The 19,026-nt window shown below is 31.4% G+C and overlaps 1 protein-coding gene across 2 annotated transcripts; it reads right to left on the bottom strand.

The window, feature by feature from the left end:
* Window positions 1–5,288: 5,288 nt before the first annotated feature.
* Window positions 5,289–11,543, bottom strand: LOC105959743 (zinc finger (C3HC4-type RING finger) family protein). Of its 2 annotated transcripts, XM_088823579.1 has the most exons (19): window positions 11,160–11,302; window positions 11,025–11,092; window positions 10,484–10,585; window positions 9,452–9,534; window positions 9,287–9,371; window positions 9,106–9,192; window positions 8,747–8,808; window positions 8,467–8,648; window positions 8,294–8,354; window positions 7,741–7,918; window positions 6,972–7,010; window positions 6,812–6,873; window positions 6,651–6,687; window positions 6,525–6,574; window positions 6,255–6,321; window positions 5,926–6,001; window positions 5,748–5,827; window positions 5,592–5,660; window positions 5,289–5,506 (listed from the first exon to the last, which is right to left on the bottom strand). In XM_088823579.1, the coding sequence occupies exons 2-19, from the start codon at window positions 11,088–11,090 to the stop codon at window positions 5,447–5,449; spliced, it is 1,446 nt and encodes a 481-aa protein (XP_088679705.1). In that variant the 5' UTR covers window positions 11,091–11,092; window positions 11,160–11,302; the 3' UTR covers window positions 5,289–5,446. The 2 variants fall into 2 exon arrangements, with proteins under 2 accessions (XP_088679705.1, XP_088679704.1); XM_088823578.1 differs by having other exon boundaries at window positions 11,025–11,543.
* Window positions 11,544–19,026: the final 7,483 nt, after the last annotated feature.

The following is a 19,026-nucleotide window of genomic DNA, read 5'->3' as shown; positions in this document are numbered from 1 at the left end:
AAGAGTTATGGGTGATTTAAGACATATTGGGGGAGCCATGTCACCCCATAACTCCCCATAACTCTATGTTATCTCCACTACTAGCTAAAAGTAACAGTCCATTAGAACCCTATCGGAATAACGTATCCAATGCATTATCCCATTAGAGTTTCTAACTACGTTTCATGGGTGTGAGTATAATTATCGGTACCATAGGGACCTTAAAATTATTTAAGCATACCTCAGGGGTGTGGGTATAATTTACCCATTAATTGTCCGACTCAAGAGTAAGATAATTTGTGTGCAAACTTTGTTTCAAAGGTTAAAAATTTGGTTATGGTCCATGAAGAAGGAAGTATAGCATCCTCGAAAAATTGAAATTCTATCCAACAACAACCTAAATAGAAACCAAGCAAACTAATTGGAGGGGGGGGGGGGGGGGGGGGGGGGTGGGGTGGGCAAGATTTCGAGTAGTAATATTTAACGAAAACGTCAAACATTTCAATACATGGTTGCTTCTCATTGCATAAGATGAACAACATTTCAAACCGAATTGTTCGAAAGAGAAACCCCATGTATTTTAGTCCACATCCAAATTTTGAATTGGTGCTGAAAGAAAACCACCACTATTACAAAAGCACCGAGCCAAATTAATGAAGAAAACATCAGCCTCCACTTCCCTGAATTCAAAAACATAAATATCAAAATTTCCCGATAAAAAGTCGATTGGTACGAGTATTTCATTATTATTCTAGAACTGTTCTACAAGAATATTCTAGGCACAATTTGTAGTGTTGTATTAAATTTTCAGATTTTCTGGTAGATAAATAAATTTTCAAATTTGAAGAAACAAAGCTTCTAACGGTTTTTTCTTAAGTTTGGATCGCTTTATTAAAGCTATTTATTCTTAACCGTGGCTCGAAAAATTGGTTTGCGATGGGAGAAAATAAATCCAAGTACTACATAGCACTATCTCTACAACCATCCCGTGAATTCTGTATTCTCATCATATCTACCAAATACAACACGAGATTCTAATGTTTGCATCTATAATACGATGTGTTCTGCTAAACCTTTGTGATTATTTACATACTCAAATAAATGAGATAGAAAGCAAATAATGAACATGTGCACTTACTTGCCGATCCTATATTCATGGAAATACTCAAATATCGAGCTTAGAATTGAAACATGTAAAAAAAACAATCAAGCTGACTTTGATAAAAGTTTGAAGTATTAATGCATATTCAACATACTACGATGAGTTCAACATTTTAGAATTGGATAGATGCTTTAACAAATTCAAAACTAAGGGTGAACAATGTTTTTACTCTTCTATGATCTGTTGTTTGACGCTTTAATGATTTTTAATGATGTGTTATTTTGGCATTTGCAGATCCTCCCGTAAGTTTTTTCACAAAATTTGTAGCATGTATTATCTCAAAATCAAAGAGAAAAATGAGTAACCAACAACTACTTTTTATGGATCATGACATATTTATTATATACATAGTTCACATTTCTGTTTAACAAATGTATTATTTGTCATCATAAAAACAAGTCATTATATTTTGGTTAATAATATTACATGTCTTATTTGCACATACACCATCTTCTTTGTCAGTAATCTAATATGGAACCCATTTTGTCAGTAATCTGATATGGACAAAAGAAACGTGGGGCTAGCTCAAGGGAACCCCAAAAGCCATTGACATCTGCCGATAAGGTTGTACTTTGAAATACACAGTACTAAAATACAGAAATAATGTTGCTGAATTATAACAATCGATCTAACTGCCCCACCATATTTATCTCATTTGTGCATTTTCGTTGAGGAAGAACTGAGTTCTTTAACTTCGTCAATTCATCAGATTATGACACAAAAGTAAGTTGAAGAAATAAATAGAATTTTATCATTATTTGGGAGCATTTCAATTCATTCTCCTTCAAAAAATATTTTATGAAAAAAACATACATGTTCGATCAAAAGAATAAATTATTTATTTTCCACCCGTGATATTGTCACGACACGTGCAACGCACGTGCATCTTCCTAGTATATATAAAAGGAGAAGAGATTTCTCTAACAGTAATACACATGGAATTTTAATTATATACCGTAACGATTTCGGTCTCCTACCAATCTAATCCACAACTAGAATCCAGTTAGCGATAGCACTACTCGCTAACAAGCACTTAGCTCAATCTCAACTCACCGCACTCACTGATTCAACCCCACTCAAGTCCTAGATCGACTCACTTCACTTAGAACATAATTATTCCTCTCAACTCACTCGGAAACCATCTGATTTTCCTCTCACCAAGTGTTTATCTCTCACTCACCACAGAATGAAGATAAAGAATAAAGGAAAAGAACAAATTTGTGTATTATTCTCTATCTATCTCTTTCTCACCCAAAACCATGTTTATAGATCAAATAACAACAGTTCATCAGATAGACGATCATGATTAATCACACAAATGTGTGGTTAATATAAAGTCCCATAGCTTCATTTGGGCTTGGGAGAATCATAGTGGACTGTTACTAAGAAGTGGGCCTCCTCGAATGGATTTAGGGGTTGATCTCGTTCCAAAATGAATAAATTATTTGGACACATTTCCTTATAGAATTGCTTAAAAGATTTCGAGAAAAGTCAATCCACCTTTTGAAGGAAGTTCAACATTAGAGTAGAGGGAGTCCAAGAGTGCAGATTTAGGGTTTACTATCAAGAACAAGAAGTTGGCTTGGTGTGCAAGAATGGCAAAATATATAAAGAGGGAGTCTTTAGTATTTTTATTAAAGCCCGATTATTGTACGCATAATTCTTAACTAGTAAAATCTTATTTGCACACTCTAGTGGATACATGTCACATTTGTGTATGAACGCGGAACAGCGTTAAATAGTATGTTTCATTTTTCTTCTTTACAAACTTATTAACTCCACAAAAATAATTTCTTAGATTTCTATAGACTTATAAATCAATAAAACCCATATCAATAGTTAGGCCAACGAAAGAGTTGTTTTGTTTCCACAAAAACTGGGACCGAATAGAGCTTTTGTAGTAGTTTGCAACTTCTCAATGTGGAGTGCCCACACTCTGCTTTTCCTTACCCAGTCAGACTTGTTTGTTCAGGTTCTCCATAGATGAACTACCCCCATAATTGGGCGATGGAGAAAAATTGAAATTGCAGCACATAGAAAACTTTGGAGCTAATTCATGGTTTATATCTCTTTCGTCAATAAACTCATTCATTTAATTTGTATTATAAATAAAAGCAAAATTAATGTATATGACAATTTACCCCCAACTCTTTAAACTCAATTCCTAAATGTACCCTGATTTAACTTCAATTTATTCAATTTTGACCACAAAAATTCAATTTTGTTTTTTTTTGTTTGCGGCCGGTTTCTGGCGTTGACTTTTTTTCCCTACCTGCTTTTTTCGCTGCCGGTTTCCGACGTTGACCGCCAGTCTCCGGCGTTGACTTTTTTTTTAATTTTAATTTTAATTTTAATTTTAATTTTTTTTTCTGTCTGCTTTTTCCGCCGCCAGTTTCCGGTGTTGGTCGTCGGTCTCCGGCGTTGGCATTTATTAAAAAAATTCCCTACAATTTTATCTGTTTTTTTACGCCCGTCGCTGAACATTGACCATAATTGTACTGTTATTAACAGTAATTATATTGTCGCTGACAGTAATTGTAATGTCGTTGACAGTACATTTATCAACCCAAAATTTTATTATTTTTTTGGCTTTTTTTTTACCCCTTTATTAAAATTGTTTGGTTTGTTGACAAGTCGACATTTTTTTTTTGGCTTTTTTTATGTCATTTGATTTGTAAAGTCAACGTAGTTATATTACTGGCATTGACGGTAAAATTACTGTAAACACAATAATATTACTGTCAACCACATCAATATTATTTTTTAGCCTTTTTGTTTTGTTTGATTTATTGACCAATTAAAGTAATAATATTATTATCTACTATTGTAATACTACTGTAAACACAATAATATTACTGTGGTTGACGGTAATATTACTGTCGTTACAGTAAGGAGGACAGTAATATTACTGTCAACCACATCAATATTAATTCTTTTAGTTTTTTATTATATTTGTCTTTGTTGAACGATCAACATATTAATATTACTCTATTACACAATAATAATTGTTTTTATTGTTTTAATATTACTGTGTTAGAGAGTAATATAGCAATATTACTGTGTTAAACTGCAGTATGAATAATATTACTGTGTTAAACAGTAATATAATTAACATGACTATCAACCACAACAATATTACTATTTAAGCGGGCCGAAAAAAAAGGAGGAAGGTCAACACAGTAAAAAGCAGAAAAAAAAAAATTCAATGCCGGAGACCGGCGTTGAAATTGTACTCAACGTTTAGTTTTGAGTCAAATTAAATAATTTGTGAAATTTGAGGTCAATTTAAAGTTAAATTAAATTAAATGATGAAACTAGAGCATATTAAAATATGAGGGGTGTTTTAGTCTTACACACCTCTGGACAATGTTTGAACATTTTTGTAAGAGAATTTTTTGTCAATACTCATTTATGAATAAGTATCCCATGATGAGCTTATTTGTAATATATATATATATATATATATATATATATATATATATATATATATATATATATATATAACAAGTAATAAAAAAAAGAAGACACTAAAAAAACTCATGACACAAAGCTTATACGCATCACAACAATTAAACACACTATCAAGTGGGGGGAACAAAAAAAACAAAATTTGTTTGTACTATTTACTAGCTGTAGGTGACTTTCTTCACAGTTATGACCTTTAAGTCCTTCACAGAGGAATATGTTTGAGTAAACTGCAAAAACTACCCCTGTGTAATCCCAAAATAGCAAAAACCCCCCTGTGATAAATAAACTAGCAAAAACCCCCCTGTGAAATTATTTAAATAGCAAAAACCCCCCTATGGAACTATTTGAGGGTTGACTTGATATAAAAAGACACAAATACCCCTGGATTCTTGCAATTAATAAATTCTTATATTTTATAAATATTTTAATTATTTTATTTAAAAAATAATCAATTTAGTTGTTTACTATTTTTTTTAATTTCTAAACAAATAAATTAAAAAGAATAAATATACATATAATATGTATATATATAAATACATTTTGAGGGTCAATTTTGTCATTTCAAGTCTAAAAAATCAGCTAGGGGGGATTCTGCCTTTGACTAAATTTCACAGGGGGGTTTTTGCTAGTTTATTTATCACAGGGGGGTTTTTGCTATTTCGAGATAACACAGGGGTAGTTTTTGCAGTTTACTCGAATATGTTTATATATTTTCTTCCTCCTTCCTTCATTTTCCTCAAGGATCAAAGAATATACGAATAGCCTGTAAATGAATAAAGGCATATTAACAATTGGATGATTCCCCAAATAATCAAGTTTTTACACAATTATTCGTCTTTATTGAAGTCTACATCCTTGCTCTTCCGCCTTCATATAAACGAGTCCTCTTCTAATCCTCTGCAAAAAAAACAAAATGTCGATAATAAGAAAAAGTAAATCGTAAAACAGATCCAACGTATCTCAGTTAAGACAGTAACGGTACCTCCTTTGTGTCCCTTATTTGAAGGAGATCTAATCTTTCTGAAGGCCGAAGATTTGTTAATGTCGCAAGCTGCATTCACGTAAAACATCGTTAACAAAAATAAAAATAACAAGTTTATATCACAATTGATAACAATTTTTTTACGTTGAGATATACCCAAAAACTGAAGCGCTCGGGATCCTGTGTGGCTGGCATCAACCCCTCCGCTTTGAAAAGCTCCGCAAGCCTTACTCTATCTGTAAGCAAACACTTCTTCTCATAAACATTGCAAAATTGGCAGTATTTATAGAGGACAATTAATTGCAGAATCCGTAAAAAAATGTTTTGGTGTTACCTCCTTGTGCTGCTTTTTGTGCATCTTTTATCCACTGGCGGGCAAAGGCTGCCGCCTTATGTGTCATCTCCAGTAACTATAAGCATTAAAAATCACCCCAACCAAACAGAAATAAATAAATAAATTAGGCTTGGTAATTTGAGGGTACTAATATTTGTTGTCATCGACATTTTTTGAATTTTATGTTCCTTCTTTCGATAACTATGGAAAGTAAGCTAGGAAAATCCAACGACCCGATATAAATATAGTACAGTGATCCGTTTATTCAAAATGTACTTTAAAGAGTTTAATTTAATGTCATTTTGTATCAGATATAAACTATAGCTTACATCATTTCTTTCGGTTCCTTCTGGTGGATAGCTATCTTCTACCCATTCAACCTCAGCAATGCGATACCTTTATATACAATAATAAAATAAAGCAAAAATCAATCAAAAAAACTAATTGCATTGAGACAAAACTTTATAAATATATATATATATATATATATATATATATATATATATATATATATATATATATATATATATATATATATATATATATATATATATATATATATATATCACGTGCACTAGCCAATAATGGGAAATAATTACCCATCTTGATCCCAATTTCGAATAATGAGACATCTCCGACGACTTTCAACCTGCAACCAAAGATTGTTTAGACTGAGAGTTACAAAACGAAATTACTTTGGGAAGTGGAGCTTACGTATATTTTACCTCTAAAAAGAAACGCCCGTCTGGAAGTGGCTCACAGCTGCATTAAGAAAGAAATGTGATCACCACTACACCGATGATTTGGCGATAAAAGCAATCCATAATCCCCTATCTTTCTCAAACAAAAACTCAAAAATATAATACAACTATTAAGAATAACCTACTCTGTAATTTCCACCTCACATGCATAATCAGCTATTAACCCGGAAGATGAGTTAACTGCAGCCTATACCATAATCAAAGATGACACAAGCAAGAGATGTGAATATATATGACAAAATATTTCAATAAATATATATACATATAAAATTAACATTGATATACCATTCCCATTCGTCGATTTCCTTCCATTATCCTCCTCACCTGTTTCAACACATTTAATATCGGACTTTAAATCAGCAAGCAGAAGGCAACAAAATAAAGTGAAAAGATTAAACTGGTACATGTTTAAAAGGTTTAAGAGATGATTAGTAAAAGAGCTTCTGTATAGGTCCCCAACACTAAGGTGGTGTTTGCGAAAGTTTCGAAAATAGATAGTAAGCTTTTTTTTGCACATATAACTTTTGCTTTTGCTTCTCTTAAAAAGGTTGTTTTAAGTCATAATCTCAAGAAACATCTCTGCAGCAGCTTTGTCAGCTTAAAGTAGCATTGGACATTTCTTTTCTGCCCTCATTATTTTTCATCTAAATCCAACTCTTAAGGGTGTATGAGATATTTCACCAAAACAAGCTGGAAACTAAAGTTTGTTTTGCAAACACATCAACTTAAAAATCAACCAATAGCAGTTGATTTTTAATGACATTTGCAAACACCTCCAACTTTCCGATATAAGCAAATGCTTTACTCACAATCACCAACGTCTACTTATTCAAAAGCTCTTTCAAACACCACCTAACTAAATCTGTAACCAGAACTAAAAATATCCATATTTCTCTTTCTTAACTCTAGGCTCAATCTGTTATAGTAATTAGCTTCAGGTTAACTTGAAAAGTATGTTATCCATGATTGCGGACTCCACAAGTTATCCATTGTTCAAAAAAAATATACATCAAATAAATAAAATATGTTAAATTACTCATTTGGATGAACTTACCATAAGTCTATAACGAGGTTCAAATATGTTAAGCTGGAACTTCTGGCATGGTAAGATAACATCCATGACAAAGAGAGGCAACAAATCAACGCCAGGGTTTGTCAAACTTTCATGCTCCGACTTCCTCTCAGCATACTCCTCTGGAAAGTTCTTTTGTATGATGTTGTTCAATGTGACACTGGAAAAGCCAATCAACTAACAAGTTATATCTGTCATACACATAAAATCTTTCTATTTGATTGATATCATTGAAGTCAGAGCAACATACTGTAACATTTTTACGAGGAACATCTATTTGGAAACAACAGTTAACTAAAAGAAAGGCCACTTATAAAACCTTCCTATTTCTCATTCATGAAGCCTAGGAAATTAAATTTCACTAATCACAGTACTATCATCCTCTATATAGATATTCTCTTTCTAAGAAAATAAGCGGTATGAAATGACAGTGTACTCCGTAAAATGTGGTGAGCAAGCATATACATATGAATTATACGAGATAAAATGAAAATAGGTAACAAGGAACTGCTATTTTGAGCCCTAGAAAACTGACCTTGTCGAGCAAGTCCTGGGACTAATGAACAGAACTGTACGACATAAAGGGCATCGGTTACCTGAAATTGATTATGTAAGATATTAAAAAATACAGAGAGCTATGTTGATACAATATATTCCTAGAAAATTAAGAAAAGAAAATGGAAGGAACGGATGGAAAGAAGTAAACACCTCTGTCCATAGACTGAAAAAGGCACGAGCGACAAAAAGAATGCCCACAAGGAGTTGTGATTGGTTCGTACAGTAACTTCAAACAAAGAGTGCAATCATAGTCATCAGTGCGCTGCGGCTTTACATGGCTTCTCCTCATAAATGTATTGGCTGTTGATCTCTCTAAATTCACAAGAGGCTTGCTGGAAAAGGACATTCTTATTGGTTGCTTACGAGTTCGTCAAAGAAATTAAAAAGAGTTGGGAAAACCCCCTATTAGAAATATAATATTCTGCATTACCTATGAGGTTCAATCTGAAGGCCTGAACAAATAACATCGCGAGCCAGCTCATACTTTTCCAACTGTCAAACAATATCAATTTTTGAAGTGTTGTTATTATTGAGCCAGGAAAAAGCATGGCATACCCTAGCATAAGGTCCAAGTACCATGAATACAATAAAGGCAGACATGAGATCGATTACGAAAGGGCTTATATAGTAAGCAATATCTACACAAGTGTGAGATGCATATAAATTAGATATCATGAAGTAGGATAATATAAGCATAATTGTGAAAGGAATTCTCTTTAAAAGCTACAAAATCAATATTATCCACAACTTATATATGACTTAAGAGACTAATCAAGAATGCATTCTTACCAGGATGAGTGCATTTGCCTTGAGAATGTAGGATGTTACTAAATTACTTTGTAGACTCATCACGTTCTCCGCATCCTTCAACGCAAGCTAAAATAAAGATCAAACATTAAATTACTAGGACTCGCCATAAAAATGGAGGAAAGAAACGTAACCCGGGGCGAAAAGACAAATGAGAATATACCCCAGCATGAGTTGTTGGATCTAATCCACTCAATGGCCTGTATTCCGAAGCAGAAGGAGGCCTGTGTTTAAGGAACTGACTAATCCTGCAGGAAATTTCAAGTTAAATGATATATATAAATACATGATGACTACGCATGAGCATTAATGGCAAGGCACTACTTACCGGAGATATGCAGCGCATCTGTTGCTCAAAATAACAGAATCACCCGGTTTAATGTTGTTAGCTCTTGAGTAAAGTTCAATGGCCTGATAACAAAAAATGGTACAGTAAAATGACAAGCATGTGCAACTTGTCAAAAAGTGCTGATGGATTTGTCTCAGTCAATAGTTTAGAACACGAATCACAATTTCTCAATTCACATCAAGCAATATTCTAAAAAGACCTAAAAATACATAATAACTGTTGGCACATGCCAGTTAAAATATATAGCATGTTACAAATATATAGGCTACACAATCACGAAGTTAATTATTTTCTGTAAACTATATCATAAATAGCAACCCATGCCATGCAACCAACATTTTTCATATATATAGACTAGACAGACATAAATAGGCAGCCTTTTAGCTTTCGTAAACTATATACGCACAGTGCTAATCAATTCGCTTATGTGATCTGCCATTCTTTCACAGTTAACTTGATAAATCTTAAATCTAAGAAACTAAATCTAAAACGTCTCGATATTGCACATTACTCATCTGGTAGAGAGCTTACGTCATTTATTAGAAATGAACTATAATACTTGCAACCTTAAAATTAACAAAGGAACATCAATAACTCTCACCAAAGTCTAATGTGCATTTAACATGAAACTCGACATTTACAGCCTTCTATTTTCCTGCAGTGTTGCTCTTTTAGGATTCTTTTCATCATGGAAAATTCCTCAGGTTATCATCTGATAGGGTTCTAAAAAGTCGAACGATGAGGATTAACATGTTAAACCATTTAGCACAGTCTATCAATTCAAGAAATGTGTCATCTTCTCAAATTCCACATAACAATCAATGTCTGAACCAAGCTCTTTAAACACCAAGCAGCATAAAGAATCATTTTAGGATTATATTTATACCAAACTTCAATTACACTCACATAAAAAATTTCCTTCAAAAAAAAAAATGATACTTATCAGATAATAGGCCAATAAATTGAATAAAGAAAGAAAGAAATTACTAGAAAGACGGAAGAGATTCAAACCTGATCTAATCTGTTTTCACGAAAAGCCTTGTTCCCCTTGTGCATGAGGTCATACAGATGGCTGTACCTCTCCAACGACATTGATGATCCTTCGCCGTGCTCCTGAATCATGAACCAACTATCCAATTATACATACACAAATTACAATACACACACACACACACACACACACACACACACACTCAATTCAATTCACAACTATCTAATTATACATTCACAAATTACAGTACATACACACACACATTCAATTCAATTGACAACTATCCAATTATACATACACAAATTACTCTACACACACACACACACACACACATATTCAATTCAATTGACAGCTATCCAATTATACATACACAAATTACAGTACATACACACACACACATTGAATTCAATTCACAACTATCTAATTATACATACACAAATTAAGTACATACACACACACATTCAATTCAATTGACAACTATCCAATTATACATACACAAATTACAGTACATACACACACACACACACACACACACACAGAGAGAGTGGCAAATTCACATACCCATGCGAAATCCTGGACATCGTCAACCCCTTCCAGACTAAATTCGGAAGCGGAAAAACTCGACATTACTGCGGAAGAGAGAGAGAGAGAGAGAGAAGAAATCGAATCTCCACGCAGAATGGAGAGAGAGATTACAGCAGAGTTGTGGAATACACCAAATATTCAGCCATTAGAAATAATAATACTAGTAAAATTGGCGGACGAGTGAAAGCAAAACGGCGTCGTCGATGGTGGTGACGGTGGGAGTCGCAGCCTCGTGTCCGTCCCTGTATCCTTCGTTGTACGCTTGGACAGTATTCGTTTACGTGTTTCTCTCTCCTCTCTCTCTCTCTCTCTCCCCTTTTCCCACTCACTCTCACGACTAATATTACTTTCTCTCTCTATACATATATATATATATTATAAATTACATATGGAAGTGAAATTCATATTAGGAAAATTATATATATGAATTTTAAGAGCTTTCGTTCTCAAGAAGGAAAAGATAAAAAAATCTGCCCTAATTTTTCACTTAGCTCTGTTGAAAGTTAAAACCTAGTTTTTACTGTTAGTCCCTCTGTTTTTGTGTTGAAGGGTCTAGGACAGGTGGAGTAATTTAATTGGCCGAGTGAATCTATGGCTCCACTTGTATAAGCCACGTGTACAACTATTAGAAGGTATGTATGATCTATTGATGTATCCCCAACTCTGGCTACCTTTTACCAATGAATGCCCAAATTCCAAGATTTTGCGTGCCACAAAAGGACAAATATCACCAAGAAAAATCAAAATTGAACTCTCAAACTAGATATGGCCACGGTTCGGTTCGCTTCGGTTGGGCTCAGACTGGACACAGAACCAACTGTGGCGGACAGTGGCGAGTCCAGGAATGTGATACATGGTGGGCTTAAATTTTGGGGGTACGGGGGCAGCGTCTCCGGAAAAAAGTTGTTGATTTTTTTGTGACGAAATAAAAAAAAAAAGGAAAAAAAAAGAAGAAAAAATGGGTTTTTTTGCATAATTTTGAATTTTGGGTCGACTAATAAATAACATTGGGATTTTTTGCATTAATTTGAATTTTGGGTGAGCTAATTAATAAATATTGATTGGACTTAATACATATATAGGTATAATTTAGGAAACATTTTTTTTTATTTAAGGGTGAGCTTGAGTCCACCCTTTCAACCTTTCAAAGGGATGGACTCGCCCCGGGTGGCAGAGTAAAGACATTTAACAACGGGAGTCAATATTTTTAACGACGGCATATAGGTAAAAAATTTAGCGGCTCAGGCATCTGGCCCCATTTTTTTATAGGGGAATTTATTAAGAAAATGCAAAAGTAATTAAATATTTATAGATTTTTTTTTAAAATGGTGTGAGTATGAACCATGGTATTTAAATGTAACAATAAATATGTAAAATATATAAATTAAATGTGCCAATATCCATATTTACCAACATTTTGGGAGGCCAAATTTAGAGCCTGTTTGGCTAAGCTTATAAGCTCCTAAAAACATCTTATAAGATGTTTAAGAGCTTATAAGTTGTTAAAAAATGTTTGGTAAAAAAATTACAAAAGATCTTATTTTTTCCAAAAATAAGCTGTTAGGGAGCTTATAAGATGTTTTTTTAAAAGTACCTCCCCCCACCTTTTTTCTTTAAGATCTTATTTGCTTCTTTACTAAAAGACTTAAAATACAAAATTGCCCTCAAATATTTTATTTTATTACATGAATACTAATAACATTTATATTTTATCAAAACAACGTATTCTTGTAATCAAGATTAATACTTAATTAAAATATAATTATCATAATAGTAAAAAAAAATATTCTCTATTTATATTTTATGTATATAAAAATATCCGAATATTCTTATTATCACAATAATAAATTATATTTCTTTTGTCCATCAAAAAAAATTATATTTCTTTTACAACCTTTATTTTATATTAATATATTAATGGGACAAAAAAGTAAAACTTTCACGTTTCATTAAAATATTTTATTACACTTCATTTATTTTAAAAAATAGTCAAATATATCATATCAAAATACATAAAAAATCATTTAGTTTATTTAATATATAATTTAATATTATTATTTTTATTTGAAAAAATAATTTGTAAATATATTATAATAATATTTTAGGAATAAAAGTATTTGAGTCAAATAAATTTAACAGTTATAAACTTATAATGACGTCATGTACTTTTTTGTCATTATAGCGATAAACAGATCTTTTATTTCCAAACACCTGAACAACTTATAAAAATAAAAGTAACTTATAAGCTACATATCCAAACACCTTAAAAAATAATTTTTAAAATAAGATCTAACAGCTTATCAGCTCCTAAAACATCTTATCAGATGTAGGAGCTTATAAGATGTTTTAAATAAGCTTAGCCAAACGGGCTCTTAATATTTACCATTTTTTTTCTAAAATTTACCATCCATCCATGCAAACCAACCTGTGGTCAACGGGTTAGTTAACAGGGTCGTAGCCCAAAATTGGTGTCGAACCTTATATAAAAGGTGAACTGATGGGTCGTTCCAACGGATTATATTTAATTAAAAATTAAATGATTTAAGATTGCGATTGTCTATCTGTTAAAGATCAACGGCCAAGACTAAAAACAAATTTAATCAACCCTTTCAAAGTTTTATCGAGCAAGCGAGTCAAGACGTCCAATCCATCGGGCAATATGGTTATCGGACCGTAAAAATATCTCGTATCGTTTTGCTCCACATCTCGTATCGTATCGTTATCGTATCGTACCGTATCGTAAGATACTTAACCAACTATTAAAAATAGTAAAAAATATATATCTACATTATAAAAATATTATAAACATGTAAAATTAAATATTTTTAAGTTAAAATACTCATTTCAAAATAGATATAAATTCAAGTTTCAACATCTTATTATAAAATATGACCAAAATCATAATTGTTCGTCAAATAACATCATCTAAGAGGGTGTTTGGCTAGGCTTATAAGATGTTAATAAGATGTTTAAGAGCTTCTAACCTCTTCCAATGAGTTAGGTATTTTTTTTAAAAGATGTTAAAAAATCAAAATACAAGTTGATGGAGTTTTTTTAAAAAGTACCTTTACCTCGCCTATTTATTTAATATTTTATAATGAGTAAAAATAGCTTGTAAGATTATTATCTAAACACTTGAAAAGAGTAATTCTAAAAATAAGACGTAACAACTTATCAGATGTAAGAGTTTATCAGCTGTTTAAAATAAGTTTTAGTCAAATGGACATTAAGTTCAAATTCGAATACCTAATTTGTAAAATTATTCGATGGTTGCGATATTGTAAGAATTAGTGAAGAGATTGAAGAGAAAAGTGTGATGTAGGGTTGGGATATTGAAGAAATTTCTTCTTTTTTTCTCGTTTTTTTTCATGTTTGTTAATTGTCCATGTTTTTTAATTGTCGACTAATATCGTCAATATTGTATCGTATCGTGATACGGCGATACAATACGATATTCCGCAATATTTAATGGTATTTATCAATAAGCGATACATAACCCGAGTTGTATCATTCTATTGGAACTATACCGTATCAACGATATATATCGCGAGATTAACTATCATGGCCCGCAACACGTCATGACAGACCGGTCGAACAGTTCAACCCAATAAGAAACTCGTCCAATCCAGTGTGTTTTCCACCTAAAATAATTAATTTTGATACTAATTAATTAATAATATCAATTAGAAAAAAAAAAAAAAAAAAGAAGACTATGTTATTTAATAATAAAAATATAATTTGGTGTAAAAAAATGAAAAGGTGGAAGAGTGCAAGATCCTTCACTAAAGGAATATAAAAATAAATTTTGGTAAAATGGTGGTTGACTACTTTTAAAGACCAAGAATCACTCATCATAATTTAGGTGTATTAGTAATTTGATGATTTAAAGTAGAAAACTAAAAACATGTAAACTTGGTTAATAAAATATTTTTTTCCTAATTTGACAATACCTTGATAGGTGATCGTAGTTGCCCAATCTATTAATATAGATTTGAAATTCTTCACTCAAATCCATCCATCCAAATATAACATGTGATTGTTTGAATTAGTTGATCTAACAATAACATTTAACTTTTTTAAACGTTTTTTTTATTTTTAACTATTTCTCGATTATTTAGTAAATTTGAAATTCATGTAAAATTTTACGAACTCTTATTTTAAATTATATTTTGAATCATGTATTAAATCAAAATTTTGTTCTATATGGACTATTTGAAATAGTTTTCAAATTCATTAGAAACAATTTAAAAAAAAAAAAAATCACCAATTTTAATGCAAGTGTAGACATTACTTGACCACGAATTGATTGCTAGTACATTTAATTAAAACTCTATAAATTAATACGGTCGAAACTAACTAAATTCTATTAATTTAGCGAAATTTTAAATTATCGAACTAATAATATAATACGTTTACTACGAATCGATGCCACAATAAATTATAGGGTAAATTTCACTTTCCCCCCTTGTACTTTGGCTTTGTATTACTTTTCCCCCTTCCATTTTCGATTGCATCGATTTGCCCCCTTGCACTTGAAAAATTGTCTCAATGTGGCCCTCGCTGTTAGTTTTCAGACATTTGACATTAATACCGTTTGATCTAAACTTTCAAATTACAAAAACGCCACATCTCCCAGTTTAAATAATTATTAAAAAAATAAAAGATAAATAAAAAACAAAACATAAAATAATAAAAAAAATTAAGACAACGAGAAAACATAGTCCATGATGCCAGCCACAATTTATTATTATTATTATTATTATTATTATTATTATTATTATTATTATTATTATTATTATTATTATTATTATTATTATTATTATTATTATTATTATTATTATTATTATTATTATTATTATGTTTTAATAATTATTTAAACTAGGAGGGGTGGTTTTTTTTGTAATTTTCAGACTTAGATTAAACGGTGTTAAGGTCAAAGATTTGGAAACTAACGACGAGGGCCACATCGAGACACTTTTTCAAGTACGGGAGAAACCGATGCAATCGAGAGTAGAAGACGATAAAGTGATATCGAGCTCAAGTACAAAAAAGAAAAATGAAATTTACCGTAAATTATAATTTAAATAAGATTATTGATTTATCGAAGTTTCAACTGTAGAAACTTTTCAAAATCACTAGGAGCCGACCACGTTATTCGATGAAATCAAACGTCAATACTTATGAGTTATGATCACACACTCCGGCGTAGAACTTAAGGACAAACTTCATACATTTATTGCAAAACAAGAATGATTTTTTTTTTGGGAACCAAGAATTTGGCTGTCTTTCCACTAATTAGCCAGTCCAATTACAGCATGTGAGATGGTTGTTTTTTTGTTACAATACTTTCATGGACGATATTTTGACATCTTCAAATATTCCAACTGAGAAAAGACAAAACAGTCCCACTAATTCTTACAACTTCTTCAAGGGAATCGTGTTGATATGAAGGGTACCTTCTTGTATCTGTACGCCTCATTTGGTTTGGGAGATTAGCTATAATTAATAAAATAATGGGACTTTGTTTAATGTTTGGTATACTTAATAATTTGCTGGGTCGACCCGCAAATATTACATTATCATGCCCTATCTTGCCTTTTAGGCATGTTTTTGTTGGATTTTCCAATGTCCAATAATACAATTGGGTTTCATTAGATTATTTAATTTTATCTTGGCTAATCTTATTTTGCCAACCAAACGAGACCTAAAGAAACTACTCCATGTTATTTTATTGACAAAAACATTTATAAGATTCATTTTTTTTAAAGCCCCCTAAATAGGGATAGTAATAGCTCATGGTACAAGATCTCCTTTCAAGTCTAATTCCCTTGGTCGCCGGAAAATCCACCTAGCACCGATTTCTCGCTGGAGAATGTGAATTAGACTTGCGGAAAATGTGGAGTGAAAAGGAGAGAGTTTGAAAGAGAGTATAATTTTTATTGATGTTAAAATTGTAACGTAATAATTTGATACATTCGTTTATATAGAGAATTTCTAATTAAACATTTTCTGATTTGGATTCTCTCTATTCATCTGATTAGTTTGATTGCTCAATTATTGATTCTAATTTACGTATTTTTTCTTATTTATTTAGGGAGAATATCTTTTAATCTTCTTCTTCCAACAACTCCCCTTCAGCTTGGTACCTACCCCTCCATCGTCACTTGCATGTTCGGATGAGCCGGCGAGCTCGATAACCTCATATCCCAAAGGCATTGTTTTAGCGAAATTGGTATTAACAAGCTTTCCTATGCGAGATTTTAAAGAGGCCTTATCTTTGATACGTATTGGCCGGTTGTGGATCGAACGATCTTGTGACCTATACATTTTTTCCTCATACTATTTAATAAGCCTAAAACGGGAGAGGGGGATTGGCCAAACTTTATCAGGCTGACCTCATCAATTGTTAAAAAATATTGAATCATAAGATGAATTTTATCAATAAAGTGATAGAGGGTAAAAAAAAAAATCTTTTTGAAATTCGATATACGCATGGGCAATAATTGCAATAAAATCTAATATTAATACGAATGCAACCTTTAGATAGAGGCTAGAGGCTAATCTAGAAAATGTTATAAACCTTGAGTTCCATTTTTTTTTTCATAAACTCATCTTAAAACGAAATATATTGCCATAAGCGCATTTATCTTATATATAAAAGAAAGAAACGTTGGGCAAACCTAAATACTCTTATGGTATTTCTGTAATTATTTATTTTTAATATTTTTTCTCTATTATTTTCTAACTATAATTCTCAACAATTATCAAAATTGAAACTAAACCGTGAATAATCCTACTCTAACGGTACATCTGTAATTATTTATGTTTAATATTTTTTTTCTCTACTAATTTTTTAACTATAATTTTCCATAATTATCAGTTTCCTATTTTTCATCAATATATCTTATATACAAAAGAAAGAAACGCCCGGTAACCTTAAAAACCCTAATGCTATTTAAGTAATTATTTATTTTTAATATTTTTTCTCTATTAATTTCTAACTATAATTTTCAACAATTATCAAAATTGAAACTAAACCCCAAATAATCCTACTCTAATGGTATATCTGTAATTATTTATTTTTAATATTCTTTTCTCTACTAATTTTTTAACTATAATTTTCAACAATTATCAGTCTCCTATTTTTCATCAATATGTCTCAAGTATTAAGAGATAAAAGATAGAAATTCAATTTGTTTTCTTATTATATATTAAATTTATTATTCTTTTTCACTTTTGAAATAATATCGTACTAGTTTTTACTAAAAGTTCGTGGAACGAAAATAAAGACAAGGACGACAACAATTCACACAATTGAAGAAGAACAAACCATAGATTTTTTTTTTCTTTTTTTTACAAGTGAAAAAAGTAGGATTCATTAAAGAAAATTCTTTCTCTGAAACTTTATCAAATTCGCGGTGTTCACTGTTAAATTTAATTTAAGGCACATGTTCAATACGGCGTTAAGTTGCAATACCCTTAAATTAATGTATCGACATTAAATTAAATTCGAAGAAGAACAAGTCAAAGTCTGAATGTAAAAAAAAACATCAAATTTGGAAAAGATCAAATCAATGGCCAAACTCGGAATTTTGTATATTATATAAGAGAAGAATCAATTGATTTGTATAGAAATTATAGACCACAATTTACAAAGAAAGCCACATTGGATAGATTTTGTCCACAAATTAATTAGAAGCATAGCAGCATATACTCGTTAGGCTTTATTTCACATCCAACAACAAAGTGGCTGCATTTTGTAAGTACACCACTTGGCTGAAATGCACTACACGTCAAATATATTTCATAATTACAATTTAATATTGCCAAACATGCCCCAAACTCACTGTCGCATGTACACGTGTCCACCTCCATAAATTAAATTGGGCTCCCCTTTCTTTATTTGAATTTATCACTAGAGGGCCTAATGAAAGTTTAGGCCATTAATTCTTGATTTTGACATGCCTTATTTTATAAA

The sequence above is a fragment of the Erythranthe guttata genome, chromosome 9 (genome assembly GCF_056151865.1).
Source record: "Erythranthe guttata isolate IM_541 chromosome 9, IM_541, whole genome shotgun sequence".
Classification (NCBI taxonomy): Eukaryota; Viridiplantae; Streptophyta; class Magnoliopsida; order Lamiales; family Phrymaceae; genus Erythranthe; species Erythranthe guttata.
Note: the sequence above shows the minus strand (reverse complement) of the source record. Positions and strands in the feature narration are given on the sequence as shown.

What these genes read in the sequence shown, in the direction of transcription:
- LOC105959743 (XM_088823578.1), bottom strand. Translation starts at nt 11,090, where the DNA reads ATGTCGAGTTTTTCCGCTTCCGAATTTAGTCTGGAAGGGGTTGACGAT. An exon ending in CGAAATTGGGATCAAGATGG is followed by an intron (nt 6,322 to 6,524) that starts GTAATTATTTCC and finishes TTGTATATAAAG; the next exon opens with GTATCGCATTGCTGAGGTTG. An exon ending in AAGGAACCGAAAGAAATGAT is followed by an intron (nt 6,002 to 6,254) that starts GTAAGCTATAGT and finishes TAATGCTTATAG; the next exon opens with TTACTGGAGATGACACATAA.